At 39.0% G+C, this 19,514-nt stretch overlaps 1 protein-coding gene across 5 annotated transcripts in view; it reads left to right on the top strand.

Annotated features, from left to right (window-relative positions):
- Positions 1-19,514, top strand: part of DIAPH2 (diaphanous related formin 2) — a 947,390-nt gene that overhangs the window by 779,283 nt on the left and 148,593 nt on the right. For all 5 annotated transcript variants that reach the window (XM_033201830.1, XM_033201829.1, XM_033201828.1 and 2 more), the window contains one exon: positions 465-560. In XM_033201830.1, the coding sequence (XP_033057721.1) occupies positions 465-560 (96 nt within the window). The remainder of the gene's footprint in view (positions 1-464; positions 561-19,514) is intronic.

Raw genomic sequence — 19,514 nt, 5'->3', positions numbered from 1 at the left:
GTTTTCTAAGATAATCGCAGATGACGGTTGAATGCCGAAAGTATTCATACAATCAGTATTTAACCTTGTGTAACTCCGCTTCATCAAATCACACCCTGCACATTGATTGCATTAAGCTGGGTCAGTGGTTTCTTGCTTAGGAATATCTTATAAGAATCTTAACAGGAAGGCAGCAGTAGCTGATCAGCTACTGTTTATTTGCATACTGAGCGTGTCATCAATAATACAAAAGACAAGGTCTTTAAGTTGAAAGAACAGTGGGATTGGCATGAATTTTGCTTAATGGTGCATAATAAGCAAAGTAGTCTGTGGTGCCAGAAACTGACAGGATCCATTATGTTAAAACAGATATATATCTTTAATTTAGGGATATTATGTAAATCTGACAGGAGTTTTTCCCTTTATTTTCCTGTAGTTTAACTTTAATTGCTCCAAGATTAATTCTGATTTCTCCCTTTCACCAGAGGGTGATGAGACTGGTGTGATGGATAATCTTCTGGAAGCCTTACAATCAGGTGCAGCATTCAGAGACCGACGAAAGCGGATTCCAAGGAATCCAGGTAAAACACGTTCCACCTCACATAGTATTGTAAAATATGAATGTTCAGAGCAAAGTAGCAACACCAAAAAAAAAATAATAATAAGGAAAATAAAAATACTTCTTCATGAAGACTTTTTTTAACAGTTGATCTCAGCTCATGTGTGAAATCTCAGCAGGCATCTACATGATTGCAAGTTTCAACTTGGTAAATGTATCTTCAAATAACTGTAGACTTTACAGCAAAAATCGGAAACCCGGACTCCCACTGTGTTTAATATTAAATATTTTAATTGTTATTTTATGAGCATGTGGTTTAGGTGGAAAGTAGTTTAAAACCATAAATGTAATTAAATCATTAAAAGTAATTGGCCCTGAGGATATCACATTAGCTATTCACAGGTAAGGAAACTGAGACAATGTTTGCTTCTAGAGATAGTTTTGGTTTTGCAGCTCAGTCTGTTCTCTGTGATCCATGTTAATAAAGGGAGGAGAGGCACAGATAATCCAAGATCCCCTCAAATCCCCAAGTTTTTGTTTTTGTATTTGATTAGTAACAGTTAAAACCACCCTATGAAAATAGATCTGAGGGGAAGAAAAAACATAAAAGAAGTAAAACAACCTCCCTCACCTAAGTGAACTAGAAAGTTGTCCACTTTCTCTGTTCATATCCTATGGCAGAAGTAAATAATGTAATAGCTCCTCTAAGGATAATCCAAGTAGGCTGAACTGTCTGCCTCCTCTCAGTAAGATTTTCTATTTTTAGTTCATATCTTTCTTGAAGTAAAGAAAGAAATTAGGTATGTTGGTTTTAAGACTCCTCTTCATGGGCTGTAAAGTTTATGGAGAAGTAAATGAAAAATGGAAATTAATAGTAAATATGTTAACTCTACTTCATTTAGATTAATAAGATTTGCCTTAAATAGCCTGCAATTCCAAAAATATTATGTATTTGGACTGGAAGTTACCATGTGTCATTTAATGGAAATTGGTAGCTCTTAAAACCATTGTACTGCAACAAACGAGTGAGAGAAATGGGGCCCAGAACATAGTTGTCCAGGAAAGCTTTTGGCAGTGGTGACCTTGATGGCAGAAGACAATATAAGTTATATTCATCTTTTTCACATTTGGGTGAATCCTGATGGATATCGGGTAACATTCTGCCTCTGCTATTTATGGGTGATCCCTGAGAGACTAGCCTAAAGATAAGATTTGATTGAGAGGAAGGAAGTGTTTTGGTTGGAGTATAAGACTACTTTTATGTGTATGAATGCATCGTAGATGGCCTACAAAAAGGGTGGAAGACTGGAGGAAAAAAAGAATGGAAATCTGTATTTGTAAGTTCATATTCATTTTTAAGGTAATGCTGCATGGCAGAATACCAGCAGCACTACTCATCTATAACTATGAGGCAGCCATTCCACTTATCCACAGCCTTTGTCTGTAAATGAGAATGTTCTACCATGCCATCAGAAGCCCCTACTACCTCTTAAGGAAAATAAAAACCTTCACTGCTCTTTCTGGAACTATCAGAGCAATAGTAGTCAGTGAAAGGTGAACTGAAATAATTTTTGTATCAATTCATTTCTCTGTTAAGCAGCTGATAAGTAAAAACATGTTATTCTGGGCCATAAAAGAACTGCCATAATTTTTCTAGGCTGTTTATTTTAAAAGTGCACATTTGCTAAAGCCCTTGTCTGATTAGTCTCACACCTCATACTGATTCCAGAAAAACTGTACTTGGAGAGAGAGTTCATTCCATGGGGTTTCTGTGAGTTTGGTACTCAAGGGAATATAGTGTTGTCAACTGTGAAACACCAAGAATATATTCACAAACTGCATAATTTTATAGTACTGATTCCAAGTAATCTAAATTGGGATTTCCTGTGGATTGTAGCTGGAGTGCCTCCATGAACACATAGGGTTAAAAATATCACTTGATTTAGCTGTGGCAGTTGTTCCAAGTGGCAGCAGCCAAAGCAAATGTCCAGAGGTAAAACGAAACTCGAAGGCAGGCAGTGGCAGTGGTTGGGAAAGCATCTTGGTTATCAGTAGAAAAGCTGGAAGTGAGGGAGGGGGGACAGAAGGCACAGAGTTTACAAGTCTGCCAAAAAAACTCTGTCTGCCTCCTTCTAGAAGAAGCAGAACCAGGGACTTTACAGATTTCCTCCTTGCCTCAGCCCTTCCTAGCTAGATCATCTTTTCCTGCTAGTCCCCTGTTATTTTTACTTTCTTGGGCACCTGATTTGTTTCCTTTCCAAGATCCCATTGACTTGGTATTGTTACACTTTCCCTGTTCAACACTGACATCCTTGATCTTTTCCAACAACCTCCACTTCAGCATGATGAGATAAAAGCAGAAAAGCCAAATTATAAAGAAGGCTATTTTCCCCCAAGTAAAGTAAAATAAAAGGAAAATCCAAAAAAACTCTAAAATCAGAGTCAACCACAATCAGCAAAGATGTTCTTACTGCTCTGCTTGCCATTTTCATTACCATCGCTGATAGATAGGAATTACTGTTATGTAAAATACAGAGCTCTACCATTGTGTTTCTAATTGTGATCTTTTTATTTATTATTTATTTATGTTATTTTTTGATATGGAGTCTTGCCCTGTTGCCCAGGCTGGAGTACAGTGGCACGATCTCAGCCCACTGCAACCTCCACCTCCCGGTTCAAGAGATTCTCGTGCCTCAGCCTCCTCAGTATCTGGGATTACAGGAACGTACGACCATGCCCAGCTAATTGTTGTATTTTTATTTTCTTCTTCTTTTTTTTTTAATGTTTATATTTTGAGACAGAGTCTCTCTCTGTCACCTAGGCTGCAGTGCAGTGGCATGATCTCGGCTCACCGCAGCCTCCACCTCCCAGGTTCAAGTGATTCTGCTGCCTCAGCCTCCCGAGTAGCTGGGACTACAGGTGCCTGCCACCACCCCTAACTAGTTTTTGTATTTTTAGTAGAGATGGTGTTTTGCCAGGTTGGCCCAGCTGGCCTCAAACTCCTGACTCGTGATCCACCCACCTTGGCCTCCCAAAGTGCTGGGATTACAGGCGTGAGCCACCCATGCCCAGCCAAATTGTTGTATTTTTAGTAGAGATGGGGTTTCGCCCTATTGCCTAGGCTGGTCTCAAACTCCTGACCTCAGGTGATTTGCCCACCCGGGCCTCCCAAAGTGCTGGGAGTACAGGTGTGAGCCACCGTGCCCAGCCATCTAATTGTAATGTTTTTAATTTTATATGTAAACAAAATAAGGTGATAGTCTGTATTTTTCATTAGAAAATCAAAATGTTAATAAATGGTATGATTAATTGCCTAAATTATAAATCGCCCACTCTGAGCCTACCCAAGACCTACCATGTTTAGTAACTCAGAAGGAGCTTCCAAATATTGCCTCCAGCCCACTCAGCAGAATGTACTGTTTCAGTTAAGTACCAAAAGACATTTCAAGGCAGACTATCATATCAGTAATGATAATTGACAATTTTTTTAAAAATAAGAAACAAACAAAAGGGCTGGGCATGGTGGCTCACGCCTATAATCCCAGCACTTTGGGAGGCCGAGGTGAGAGGATCATCTGTAGTCCCAGCTACTCAGGAGGCTGAGTGGGAGGATTGCTTGAGCCCGGTAGGCAGACGTTGCAGTGAGTAGAGATCATGCCACTGCACTCCAGCCTGGATGACAGAGCCAGACCTTGACTCAAAAAAAAGAAAAAAGAAAATATTAACTGGTGTATCACAGCCCCCAAATAGTCGAAATGTACACAGGTGATAAATAGTGACGCTGGTTGTACTGGTGCATACTAGCTGAATATTAACCCAGATCACAAGCTTTGCTGATGTCAAAATCAGAGATTAGGAAATGAGCTCCTAAATATTCATTTATTGTATATCTGCTGTGTAAAAGGTACTGTGCTATACATGATGAGGGAAGATGTAGAAATAATTAAGATAAGATTTCCTTTAATTATAAGACCCTGTGTATTATAGGAACCATAAGAAGCACAGAAAGAATACAGAATAAGGCAGAAGATAGTAAGTATCATACAAGAGGTGTTAATAACATACTTCGTGACTTCAGAGGATGGGACTAGCATGCATTATCAGATATATCAGAAAAAATGGTCATGGAGGAAAAGACTGAAGGATGAGTTGGGATTCCAACAGTGAGAGCTGGAGTTGGAGATAGTGGGCATTTTAGTCAAAAGAAATGTCATTACAAAAAACAGAGGCAAGAAAGTTCAAAGCATTTTTCAACAATGGCAAACAGTACAGTAAGAAAATAGGATATATATAGTATAGAAGTATAGAGGTAATTCTGGAAAATTAGGTTGGTTTCATATCATGGAGTGCTTGAATGAGAGACTAAGGTGTTAACTTATAATTCTTTAAGCAATGGGGATTTATTGAAGGTTTTTAAGCAGTGGAGGGACACAATCAAGTTATGCATTAGAACATTTAATCTAAAGGAGTGTAAGTATTCAATTAGGAGTCTATTGTCATATTCTTAGTTGGAGATAATTTAGAGGGAGAGGAGTAGTCAAGAGGCAACCGTAACCCTACAGCTTTGAGTATGACTGGCTAAGAAGACGGTTGGGTTATTAAACTATTATTATTTTATTATTTTATTTATTTATTTATTTTTGGAGAAGGAGTCTCGCTCTGTCGCCAGGCTGGAGTGCATTGGCGTGATCTCGGCTCACTCCAACCTCCACCTCCCAAGTTCAAGCAATTCTCCGGCCTCAGCCTCCCGAGTGGCTGGGATTACAGGCATGAACCACACCCAGCTAATTTTTTTTATTTTTAGTAGAGACGAGGTTTCATCATATTGGCAAGGATGGTCTCGATCTCCTGACCTCGTGATCTGCCAGCCTTGGCCTCCCAAAGTGCTGGGACTACAGGTGTGAGCCACTGCGCCCGGCCGTAAGGTTACTAAACTATTAAGATCAAGAAAAGGAGGTGATAGTAGAAGAAGGTAAATTCAGTTTTCGGTAAGTTCAACTGAAAGTGATAGCAGAAAATTGAGGTCAGGATGTCCAGAAGGTTCTTGGAAATATAGATTTCATGACAAAATGGATTTTTGAGTGTTCTGGATATAGTGTGGATGGGGAAGGGATTGTTATAGGGATTTTTAAGAGAAAAGAAAACCAAAGACAGAGCCTTGAAAACGCCTTCACTAAGGGGCTAAAAGAAGATAGACAAGGAGCAATTGGGCAGGTAGGAGGAGAATCCAGACATTATTGTCCTAGAAACAAAGGAAGAGGGAAGTACTAAGAAGGCAGGAGAGGTGAACATTTTTAACAATGACATATGCTCTGGTGGAATAAAAAAGGGTAAAAACCAATGATTTGCTATTTGGGAGCTTTCTAATGACTTTTTGAAGAGCATCCTTTCAATATTGTGTTGGAACTGAAAAGAGAATACAGAGCTATGCAGAGTAGATGGTGAGGCTATAGGGAAGATCATATTCATTCAACAGTTGAGCAATCTTATTGAATGCCTCCTCGGTGCATTATACTGAGTTAGGTACTGAGGATACAAAATCGAACAGGAGCCTAGAGGAGCTCACATACTGTTTGGGAAAACATGAATATAAACCATGTGATCAAATTACAATGCGATCTTCTATATGCTGTAATAGAGATAGGAACAGTAAGCCTGTGCAGCATAGAGTTAGAGTAACCACTCCCAACCACCCACCTCTCTCCTTTGTGTCTATGTAATATGGGCTATTCTTTCTAGCAGTTTGGTGGTGAGAGGTACATCTCATTTTTCCTTAACAACCTAGTATGGATTTATCTTCTGTGAATTTTGCTAAATCTTTCTTGATCCTGTGTTGTTACAGCCTTTGTTACCACATAAGATAGTAAGTTGCATATGTTTACCATCTACTTTGTAAAGAATTGCCCATCAGGATTCCTGACTGTGTCATTGTAAGATCAAAGATAAGCTTTGGAGGAAAAAGAAGCACAGAGAGGAGACACCTTGCGGGAGTGAAAACCACTCTTAAAACACAAATACACAACTCCACTTCTGTTTTATTGCCAAATAGCTATAGATGCTTAGAGCTTGCTTCTCTTTCTTCAACCAACCAGACTTTTTTATTCTTTGCCCACTGTTAGTAAATATAAATGGGCTTCTCAGCAATAGGTGGATATCTAACTTAGCATTTTGGCTATGACTGGATTTGATATATAGTTCTAGACATTAAAAAAAACACACAAGAGAAGCATTATGAAGAAATGAAACCAGGAAACAATAAATGTATTTTGGTTTTAGAACCGCACAGGGCAACCAAGAAAACTAAATTTCACAAATCAGGAGCAACTCAGGAGACACATGATCCTAGTTTTATGTATCAGCAAGATAACAGTATAAATGAGAAGGTATGATTTACCATTTGAGAACAGATAGGGGACAAGAAACAATGTTATACAACAGAGGAAAAGAAACCTCTCTATGTATTAGGGAAGAATAATTTCACAGCAAAACAAAACCCACATTTCCCCAGGCCTCACTGCCTCACGTAAATAACAAAACTCAAATTTTGCTGGCTCTTGTCTCCACATACACATTCAGGACCTCATCTGCTATAAGGGCTCTCTGAAATATTTCTGGGAGTTACTAGGGGGCATTTCACAGAAACAAGCACACACCACTGTTCCTCCACCTCTGCTACAATACCATGCATTTCTACACTTGCTGTCTTCACGCCAGAGTTTGACAGTGGTCATTGACAAAGTAGGGGGAAAATGTCTCTCTCTTTTCTTTTAGTGTGGCACTCCACCTGTGTACCAAGTAGTACTGCTTATGCCTCAGAGTATTACAGATAATTTTAGAGAAAGAGCTTTCAATTTTAAATGACACCCTCCCCCGTCCACCATCACATGGGATTTGACCCAAGATGGCAAGAGCCAAAGATAAGCTCATAACAGATCCCATGTAATACTCAGCATCATCTTGATAACCAAGGTCTGTTGTGGTTTTGTGCTTGTTTTGTTTTATTATTACTAGGTCATGCTGGTCATTCATTCCAAGCTGTTTACTTCTTTCTCCCTGAAGATGAGTTCTTCTTCATGAACTTTCTCAGTCTCTGTTTTATAAATGTCAGAATCTTATACTAGCACACTAATCCCCATTTAGTCTATAGTACATTCATTGTAGTGTAATATACAATTAAATCTGGTTTTAAAAAGTAATGCAAAGAAATAAATAAAAGCATGACATTCATCCAAGTAATACTTATTAATCAAATACTAGGGGCCAGGTCATAGTGCTAGGGCCTTGGAGTACAAATATGGGTCTTGCCCTTAAAAACTCAGATTCTCATGGGAAAGACATGTGATGTAAATTTCGTAATATAAATGTACAAAAAGTGCTAAAAAGAGCAACTAACTGCCTGGAGAATTCAAGAGAGGCTTCATGATGGAAGTGGCCTTTGATCTGAGTTTGGAAGGGTGAATAGTAGTTTGGGGGAAAACAAGAGGAATAGGCTTTTCAGATAAAGGAAATGACAAAAACGTGATGGAGATATGAAAGAGTAAAATGGCAATGACAAAAAGTTAGTTTGTTGTAGCAAAGAGCCAGCAGGGGGTTTAAAGTAAAGGATTACGTGATTTTACACACACACACACATACACGTAAATGAGGTTGAGGCTGGGGATTGATTTTGGGGACATCTGCACGTATATCTGTTTATTGAAACCTTATGATAATTGACTAATGGGTTTTTCAACTAGCAGATTATACCTGACCTTTTCCCGAGTACTTGCAGTACAACTGTGGGGGCCAAGAGCCAGGTTCTCTTTTTTATATTTTTTTGTTTTTCTTTTTTTTTTAGACAGAGTCTGACTCTGTCACCCAGGCTATAGTGCAGTGGTGTGATCATCACTCGCTGCAGCCTCAGACTCCCAAGCTCAGGTGATCCTCCCACCTCAGCCTTCTGAGTAACTGGGATGACAGGTGCATGCCACCACACCCAGCTATTTTTTTTTTTCTTTTTTCTTTTTTTTCCTGTAGAGATTGGGTTTCATCATGTTGCCCGAGCTGGTCTCAAACTTTTGGGCCCAAGCCATCTGCCTGCCTCAGCCTACCAAATTGCTGGGATTACAGGCGTAAGCCACCACACCACGCCAAGAGCCAGAATATAATGCATTAAATAATGAAGAATATATTTTATACCTTGAATGCTGAGATTTGAGGGAAAGACAAGTAGTTAGAAGACAATGAAAAGATAAATTGTGTCTCTTTTAGAGATTCTGACAGGAAACGCTAGACACTCCCAAGATCTTGAATGGAAATATCAATCACTAATAATTATGCCAAATTTTACTTTAGAATATGTGATGCCCCCCGCTTAATTCAGTTGCATTTGTTTAGCATATACTGTGTGATTCAGCTAAACTACCTTAGCATGCCTAGTGATTGGTAGTTGTGTGATATGTAATTCATAGCCTCCAATGTAGAGTTTTACTCTCATAAGTTAAAATGAAGAACATTTATGGCTCATACAGAGAGGGACTGGATTGAGGGTAGAGGAGAGATATTCTTGAGTTAACTGGAGAGAAGAGGGTAGGATGGAAAAGGTGCCAAAAATGAATAGGAGCTGGGCACAGTGGCTCACACCGTTAATCCCAGCACTTCGTAGAGCCAAGGCAGGAGGATCTCTTGAGCCCAAGAGTTCAAGACCATCCTAGGCAACATAGGGAGACCTTGTCTCTACAAAAATTTTTATTTGAAAATTAGCCAGGGGCGGGGCGCCGTGGTTCACGCCTGTTATCCCAGCATCCCAGCACTTTGGGAGGCTGAGGTGGGGGGATCACGAGGTCAGGAGTTCGAGACTAGCCTAGCCACCATGGTGAAACCACATCTCTACTAAAAATACAAAAATTAGCTGGGCTTGGTGGTGGGCGCCTGTAATCCCAGCTACTTGGGCTGAGGCAGGAGAATCATTTGAACCCAGGAGACAGAGATTGCAGTGAGCCAAGATCATGCCATTGCACTCCAGCCTGGGCAACAGGGCGAGACACCGTCTCAAAAAAGAAAAAAAAGAAAAGAAAATTAGCCAAGTGTGGTAGTACACACCTGTAGTCCAAGCTACTAGGAGGATGTGGTGGGAGGATCACTTGAGTCCAGGAGGTTGAGGCTGCAGTGAGCTGTGATCGTGCCACTGCATTCCAGCCCAGGTGACAGAGCCAGACTCTGTCTCAAAATAAAAGAGGGGTGGGGGTTGGGTGGGGCCACCTTAAGAAAATCTTTGTCAACTTTAGAATTAACTGGTTTGCACAGGGTGAGAGTCAGGAGAAGGTGAGTCATAGTACCTATGTAATTCTCTTGAGATGAGGGAAAGAGGTGGTTGAATAGGGGCACATCAGATATCCTTATGCTAGCCACTTAGTTTTCTCAGCAGCGTGAGTCCAGGAGTCTTGGAGGAGCGATAAACATTCAGGTGATAGTTAATAACAGGAGGGTGGGTCAGATAATCTCGGGAGAATCAGTAGAACAGTGATCCTAAGACAGAACTCTAGAGAAAACAAACATTTATGGCAGTGATTCTCAACCCTGGCCACACACTGGTATTACTTTGAGGTACTTCTGAGAAATACCCACGTCCAGTTCCTCTCTGAACCAATCAAATTGAAATCTATAGGATTGGAGCCTGGATAATAGCATGTTTAAAAATTATTTAGCCAATTTTAATGTGCCTACAAAGTTGAGAACCACCAATTTATGGGACTAGCTCAGAAGTTGGAGCCTATGAAAGAGAGCAGGGGCCAGGGGTGGTTGCTCACGCCTGTAATCCCAGCACTTTGGGAGGCTGAGGCGGGCAGATCACCTGAGGTCAGGAGTTCGAGACCAGCCTGGCCGACATGGTGAAGCCCTGTCTCTACTAAAAATACAAAAATTAGCCGGGTGTGGTGGCAGACACCTATAATCCCAGCCACTCGGGAGGCTGAGGCAGGAGAATCACTTGATCCTGGGAGGCGGAGGTTGCAGTGAGCCGAGATCGCGCCATTGCACTCCAGCCTGGGGGACAAGAGTGAGACTTCGTCTCAAAAAAAAAAAAAAAAAGAGAGCGTGAAGGTATTGCTTATGGAGATATGGGGAGAAGAAGCTATTGTGGTATCACAGGGGCCAAAGGAGTAGAACTTTTCAAAGAGAAAGGGCTTAATGACATCAAATGTAGCAGAGATTACATGGACATAGAGTGTGGAATAATAGACATGGGATACTGAGATAGGATGTAAGGGTAGGACAGGGGTGAGAGATGAGAAATTACTTAATGGATATAATGGACATTATTTGGATGATGGTTGCAATAAAAGCTCAGACTTCACCACTACAGGATATATCCATGTAACAAAACTGCCCTTGTACCCCTTAAATTTATACAAATTTATAAACATGTACCTGAGAGGATGAATAAAATAAGGATTGAAAAGGATCCACTGGATTTCACTAATAGAAATTCATTGGTGACCTTAGCCAAAGCAGTTTCAGGAGAATCTGTTTGGAGGGAGGCGATAAGAAAGGGGTAGAAGTAGGCTGGGCATGGTGGCTCGCGCCTGTAATCCCAGCACTTTGGGAGGCTGAGGCCGGAGGATCACCTGAGGTCGGGAGTTTGACACCAACCTGACCAACATGGAGAAACCCCGTTTCTACTAAAAATACAAAATTAGCCGGGCGTGGTGGCGCGTGCCTGTAATCCCAGCTACTCAAGAGGCTAAGGCAGGAGAATCACTTGAACCTGGGGGTGCGGAGGTTGCGGTGAGCCGAGATCGCGCCACTGCACTCCAGCCTAGGCAATAAGAGTGAAACTCCTTCTCAAAATAAAGAAAAAAAAACAAAGGGGTAAATGTCAGATTGCATTGAGTTCTCAAATGCTATTAATCTTTAAGACCCCTTAATTTAGTATCTTTTTTTCATCACTTCATATGAATCTTGCGATGAAGTGTGTACCTGTATTGGTTATGTAATTTTTGTTTGTTTCTGTTTTCTTTTTATTTTTAAATGAAAATTAAATTTTACTTTTGGGGCCAGGCACGGTGGCTCACTCCTATAATCCCAGCACTTTGGGAGGCCGAGGCGGGCGGATCACAAGGTCAGGAGGTCGAGACCATCCTGGCCAATATGGTGAAACCCAGTCTCTGCCAAAAATAGAAAAATTAGCCAGGCGTGGTGGTGCGTCCCTGTAATCCCAGCTACTCAGGAGGCTGAGGCAGGAGAATCACTTGAACCAGGAAGTCAGAGGTTGCAGTGAGCCGAGATCGCGCCACTGCTCTCTAGCCTGGTGACAGAGCGAGACTTCGTCTCAAAAAAAAAAATTTTTACTTTTGGGACAGACATACACCTGTATTGGCTAATAAGATGTAGGTTTGCGTTAAGGAAGCTAGAAACTGAAGATTGCTATGTAGTCTGTCCTTGATCACTCCTTGACAGTTAGAGAGCACATTGAACATGGACCATTTATGCCCTATTTATATGCAAAATTGTTCTAGGTAAGTGTTGATGATGTTCTCTATAGAAATTTCAATCACTCATTTGCTTGTCTGTTCTCCTACACAATATAATCAGCTCTGCTGCACATTTCCTCATTGGTGATCCCTGCAGGAAAGTAGGAAATAAGGTCAATTCTTTTTTTTTTTTTTTTTTTTTTTTTGAGACGAGTCTTGCTCTGTCGCCCAGGCTGGAGTGCAGTGGCTGGATCTCAGCTCACTGCAGGCTCCGCCTCCCGGGTTCACGCTATTCTCCTGCCTCAGCCTCCGGAGTAGCTGGGACTACAGGCGCCCGCCACATCGCCCGGCTAATTTTTTTGTATTTTTTAGTAGAGACGGGGTTTCACCGTGTTAGCCAGGATGGTCTCGATCTCCTGACCTCGTGATCCGCCCGTCTCAGCCTCCCAAAGTGCTGGGATTACAGGCTTGAGCCACCGCGCCCAGCCGATAAGGTCAATTCTATTTGATTTTTATGATAATATGATGATAGCAGGCTTTCTTTAGTTATTGGAGTATGGGATAAGTTAGGGCAAACAATTATGCAGCAATAAATTTATCTTGGTAGTTTTAAGTTCATGTCAAAAATTCACAGACATGCTAATGTTCGTAGCTAAGCTCACACAACCACCTGCTTATTTACAAACCTGCAATTCAGGAATGCATGGTTGGGATCTTATATGGCAAGTGCATGATGCCAGTCTAACAGGGGCAGACACTCTGTGCATTTGCAACTACAAAAACCAAAAAGATATTCAACAGATTGTCATAAGTACCTTAAAATTTCTAGAAAATTAAGTGCTTTTACAACTAAAGGAAAATAAACATTTATTCTAATTGGTGCCTTGATCATGGAAGTTTCTCTCATATAGGCTCATTTCTATATTATTAAGTATTGTCCTAAATAGGAATAGGAAATTTTAAGCTCTGCTTGCTTTACAGCAGAATCCATCTGCTTTCCCAGTGGACATCCCAAGACAACCAGATTTACCTGGACATGAATGTACTTCTGACCCTTCAATTTTCATTAAACCTTTGAATACTCCTCTTCTGTGTATTAAAATTTGAACCTTACTCCTGCTAGTTCCTTTTCTTGTGCCCATTAAAATGAAAGGAGTGGAAACTGACAGAAGGAAGGAAGAAAGCAGTGGGTATCTTAAGCGTCACAGTTGTTTTGTTTTGGGTTTTGTTATTGTGATTGTTTGTTTTGAGGTAGGGTCTCCCTCTGTCACCCAGGCTGAAGCACAATGGCATGATCTTGGCTCACTGCAGCCTTGACTTCATAGGCTCAAGGGATTCTCCCCCACTGCCCCTCAACCCCACCCCCAGCCTCCCGAGTAGCTGGAACTACGGACTCACAGCACTGTGCCTGGCTAATTTTAAATGTTTTTGTAGAGACAGAGTCTCACTATGTTGCCCATGCTGGTGTGGAACTCCTGGGCTCAAGCAGTTCCTCTGCCTCGGCCTCTCAGAGTGCTAAGATTACAAGCATGAACCACTGCGTTCAGCCCACAGTACCCTTTTGAGATTCCAGTTCTTGTATTATTTCTTGGTATCTTTTGCATTTGCAAAATACCTTGAATCTAAGATAGTGCCTCACCTATTCCAGGAAGCCTTTTAAAGTTATGCTCAATGTCAACTCTCTTAAAGGTATATTAATAGATATACAAAGTATTAAAATACTATGCTTATAACTATATTCTGCTATTAAAAGATTATTTATTTTTAGCATCTAGTACATAACTCAATGTAGCATATGCTTTTGATAACTACTTGTTGAATACTTTATAATTATTTTAAAAAGATTGAATCTACACAAGAGCCTTTTTAATATATTATACCTAAAGCTGTCTCGGAAGTTTGAAATTGGAGGGATGGAGGAAATAGAAATTTTATTCTACATCACTGTAAATGAAATCCCATTAAAGCTGAGTTTTTATGAGCAACTTCGCATGTCCTATGTATGTTACCTTCACGTGACCTTTCTGGTCAGTAATGTTATGCTTGACAAGTAGAGAAAAATGCCAACTTTATATAAAAAACACAATCTAGCTGTATGCCATTGCTCTTATTCTTACATTCATTGTGTTTGCATTTGACTGTTACCTCTATGTCATTCTCAACTCAAATCATGCTTTGTTCCACTCCCACATGGCTGCTTAGAGGGCAAATTCCTAAATACTGCCAGAGAAAATAAGAATAGAGTGACAAAAATACCCTTTTGTTTCAACTTTACATATCTTCTCATCAGTCTTTGCAAATACTATTATGCAATACTGTCATGAAATAGAAGTTAGTGAATTTCTTTAGAATATCAGTAAGTAAGTAATTGCTTTTCCAACTGTAATACTTATTTGCTCAGGAGAAAAGATCTTTCTCGTTTAAGGGTTTTATTCAGTTCTACATAATAGTGTGTAAGACTATTACAAGGATTTGATCTGTTTGTTTGAGGGACTTCTGGAATCCAGGATGGTATTTTCCCTTTCCACTTGGGAAGGTTTTAGCTTCAGATTTTAGGTTTACTGGTCTGTTCTATTGTTTGTCTAGCATAGATGTAGTATACCACAAGCAATACAATACTCTCTGGGCAATGAACAGGAATTTTTTTTTTTTTTTTTTTCATACATTATTCACAACTCTGCAGTGGTTTCAGAAGTCAGTGTATATCCTGGACACAAAGAAATGAAAAACACAAAATCAAGGATATGATTTTCATATAGTTCTTGGAAAGTTAATACTATTGTGCATGGATTTCATTTTTATTTCAGTTATAATACCTGTTAGAGCTTTCGCAGCCTCATAACTATTAATCAAAAGTGTACATGTTTATCTTTTTTCATAATAAACTGATAGATTATCTTCAAATACTTGGATCTGAACTAAGGAATGTTTGTATCAGGAGGGGTAAGCAATATGATTTGCTGTGGATAATCCAGTGTTTATTTTAATTATGTCTGTGACATCATCTCAGTTGTCTATATCAGTACTACCTTATGTGGCAGAGATAATGAGAAATGACAGCGCTTTGTACATAAAATTTGTGGATTTAATTCTATTGTCATATCATCAACCATAAACAATCATAAATGAAAAGAAAAAGGACTTCAGAAAGTACTTTTCTAGTACATAGATTTATTTTATGGTCCAAATTAAACAAACTATTTTGCACCTGGAAGAACATTAAAGTAAGCTCAGTTAGTAGTCCTAAAAACTCAGAACATGGAAGCACCCAGATGATGCCCTCCTTAGTGACTGGGTGTAATAATTAGTGAGTAATGGGCCAAGATAGAAAATAAATTTAGAAATGCAGTTCCAACATCATGTGCTTCTAGGAAATTATTAGAGAATCTTTTACATGTTGAATTTCCATGGGATACAGGTTGGGAAGGACAAATGGGAAGAAATATGTCACATCTAGCAATTTAAATAATTTTTTTCATTGCCATAAACAGTATTGATCAGTTTGCATGGCTTATTTAGAACAGAAACTTCCTGGCAGAGGAAGATGCAAAGCACTGAGAAAGTATTATGGGCAAGTTGAATGCTGTCCACACAGATTGTGAGCATTATAGATTATCCCTTTTTCACTTTTTTTCCTACTTCCCATGCTTTATGGCCCCGAGGCTTTTTGCACACCACTTTCCTCACTTTGTTCTCCTGATTCAGAATCATTTTGTTTTATCTGTTTATCTCCCTCACAACACTGTTTTTTTTTTCCTTTTTTTTTTTTTTTTTTTTTTGAGCGGGAGTCACGCTCTGTTACCCAGCAACCGAGTGCAGTGCACAATCTCGGCTCACTGCAACCTCTGTCCCCAGGGTTAAGAGATTCTCGTGTCACAGCCTCCTGAGTAGCTGGGATTACAGGCGCCCGCCACCATGCCCAGCTAATTTTTCGTGTTTTTTTGTTTTGTTTTGTTTTGGTTTGTTTTTTTGTATTTTTAGTGGAGACGGGTTTTCACCATGTTGGCCAGGCTACTTTCAAACTCCTGACCTCAGGTGATCTGCCCGCCTCGGCCTCCCAAAGTGCTGAGATTACTGGTGTGAGCCACCGTGTGCGGCCCCTCACGACACTGTTTTTCACCTCCCTTGCCCCAACCTGATATTCTACACATTAGTTGTGGGTAAGAAAAACTGGGGGGAAGAATCAGGAAAATATAGTTGTTTAAGCATTGTTTGAAGTCTTTTATCTCCCTTAAGTCTCAGCATTCTGTCTGGTTTATGGGCGGGGGGAAAAAACAAGAGCGACGATACACACTACTCCAAATAAGCCCTCTCTTAATTTATGTAAAATTGTTCTAATCTTGGCGGGGGTGGGGGGAGAAATGTTTAAAAGGGATAGAGAAAAATTCCTGGATGAAATTCTTGCTTCCCAGCCCTTTTGGAATTATGACCTCATCACCACTGGAGTTTACAAGTGTTTGTGATAGTGAGTAAGGCATCAAGTAGATAATTAACCTTTTGTATTTCTATGTTAATGATTTCATCAATTAGTATACACAATTGCAAAATGACTACATAATTATTTTGCTCTCAAAAAAGTCTACACTCTTAAAAAAACTTTAAAGGGAAAAAATATCGTTTCATAAAAGTTCCTCAAACCACAGTGCATATTTATTTACATTTGACAAGTGTGAATGTGTTTAATGAAAAGGAAAAAATCCTGTATTTCAATAGGTAGAACAGGTTGGTAGGTTTAGCATTTTTTTTTTTTTGTCTCTCCAAATCAGTCAAAATAGTTCTTATTAAAAAAAGTCATACTTAAATTCTACTCTAAGGGGAGTTATTTATTATTAAGGCGTGTAAAACAACAAAAATAAATTTAAAGCACTGCCCTTATAACCTAATTGATATGTTAATGTTTTTCTCTAATATTTGAAAATGTACACCTATGTTCATCCACTTTTTTTTTTTTTTTTAACTTGGAGGCTTGCTCCAGTAAAAGTAGGACTCTGTAGTGCACGTGTTTATCTGTTTACCTAAACTGAAGTATGGCCCCAGGAAAATAGTATATTTGATTATGTGGTTTTTTTTAATCAAATCATGCAAATCATATTAATTATGCATAACTTCAAACTACTGCTTAACTCCCATTCTTGACAATTAAATAGGTTTTTGTTCTCCTAATTGGCTGGGTTATAAAAGTTAAATGTTGAAAAAAAAATGAAAGAAGCTCAGTTTCGAAGTATGCCTTCTTTTCTGGGCCCTATAATATGTGGTACATGTCCTGGCATAATTGAAAGTAAAAAGGGTAGTGGTTAGGTGGAATTCATCACAGAGTATCACTTCCTCTGTGTCCAAAGCTGCTCTTGCACCAATTAGCTATGACCTTTTCTTCTAGCCTTGGGGTGTAAGATTAGTAGAGGCAACAATTTCTGAAATATTTTCTTTCTAATATTAGTTTAATTTCCTTGCAGAACTAACTATTCTTTCATGGTTTCTGGTTTTCTTTTCTTTTTTTTTTTCCTTCCGTCTGCTGCTTCTTTCCACTAAGCTGCTAAATCTTTTGCTGAGGAATTAAATGTAATGTTTCTAGAAACATTAATAGCTTGTGCCCTTTTCTGAGTGTCCTACTTCAGAAATATTGCAGCTGCAGTGGTATTACAGGCTATCATTTCTTCCTGTTTCTCTCAGCAGGGAACTTCCAGCTTTAAGGTAGATCCGAGTTCTTTTATTCCTAGGCTAGGTCTCAGAGATTTTCTTTTTCTCAATGACGTGAATGCCTTAGTCAAGGTTTTAAAAGCCTATTGCTTCTTTGTCAACTTATTTCATGTTGGTTCACTATGCAGCTCATAGTAATAATGGAGACCGGGCAAGAGTATAAATGAATAATTACAAATCAAACCCTCCTATTGGAAAAGCAACCCAAAGCAGGAGGCTGTGTGAGTACTGTCATGGTAACCTCACCTCTAGAGATGGTGGGTGGTGCGTTAGCTCTGTATGTAACAGGGAAAATCCTCCACAGGCTGTAAAATGTGGAGAGCACAGCTAAAATAAAAACAAACCACTGTTACATTTTTTTACGGTAGTTTGGGTAATAGGACTACAATGTGACCAAATGAAAAGATGTTTTAATTTGACTTGCCTTTGGGGCAGAGAATGGCAGGGCTTTATTGAGGCTCCCTCCCTTGTTTATTTCTTCCCCTCCAAAGCATGCCTTTTATATGGTTCTTCCTTCTTATCCCATTTCATTTGTCATTTTATTTGTTTTCAATTTAAATATCACGCTATTTATGAAATAGTCACTGCTTTTGAAGTTAATTTTACAGAGCTGTAAGTTTTATTGAGACGAAAATAATTTTCTAAAAACATTAGTTGAGAAAATTAGTTAAATCTTTTTCAAATAATAAAAGAAGGCAGATTTAACTTATTCAATTTTGACATCTAATTTGAATCTTTTGTGCTTGTTGTCCTAAAAGCTACTACCACTTGTCAAATTTGAACAAGTTGAGAGAACAAAACAGACATAGTGCAATATTCTACTTAACTAGCTTTAAATTAATTTTAGATTACGCAGAACCACATCTTCATTATTAAAGTCAGAAATTCAATATGTATTCCAAATTGTTCTAGTCTTGTAACTCCTTTAATAATGTCAAGATTTTGTAACAGGAAAACAAGTGAATTAATATTTTGTTATGGTATAAATGTTTTTCTTTCTAACCTAACATGAAATTACAAATTATTTTTTCCCACACTTATGACTGACTCTTCATAGCTAATTGAAACAGAACTCACATGAGTAATTTCTATTACTGACTACCTGCCACTTAAGCCTCAATGGAGACCGAGCAAGAATATAAATAAATAATTACAAATCAAACCCTCCTTTTGGAAAAGCACCCCAAAGCAGGGACTCTGTGAGTACTGTCATGGTAACCTCACCTTTATGGAAAGAGAGAGTTTTAAAATAAAAGAAAATAAGCCTACTTTGAAAAGATTGTATATCATGAACAATTTTTGTGGCTTATATTTTCCTAAATAAGCTAGTTTTAAAACATATGAACACATTAAGTTGGAAGTGAATCTTACTAATGCCAGCACTAGTTATAATTCATGATTAGCACTGGGGCAAGCTGATAATTTGAAAATCTCACAGATTTTTACTGCTATTTGTACCCATCTATGTCAACTGTACCAATGATAAAATAATAATCAAGGACTGATGGCTTAATATAATAGCTATTGTGCTCTAAATATCTTTTATGCTTTGACATTAAATGTCTCTGTTGCCTTCGTATCTACTTTTAAAAATCTGCTACCCATTCCTGATAGTATTTAACTGGAGTTATTAGTCCTTTGACAGTGCTGCATGCTATTGACAGTATCTTTTAATTTGCTTAATTTCCTGACATTTGCTATGTTAATTTTTTACTTTGGGACTTTTTAATGCCAGATTTGTGCTTAAAATAGAAAAGCCCTCTACTAATAAGATTTAGTCATATCACCTAAGTACTACAGAGTTGGCCCAGATGTAATAGGGAGTGATA

This window comes from Trachypithecus francoisi, unplaced genomic scaffold, assembly GCF_009764315.1.
Source record: "Trachypithecus francoisi isolate TF-2019V2 unplaced genomic scaffold, Tfra_2.0 Lachesis_group6, whole genome shotgun sequence".
In the NCBI taxonomy this organism is placed as follows: Eukaryota; Metazoa; Chordata; class Mammalia; order Primates; family Cercopithecidae; genus Trachypithecus; species Trachypithecus francoisi.
Note: the sequence above shows the minus strand (reverse complement) of the source record. Positions and strands in the feature narration are given on the sequence as shown.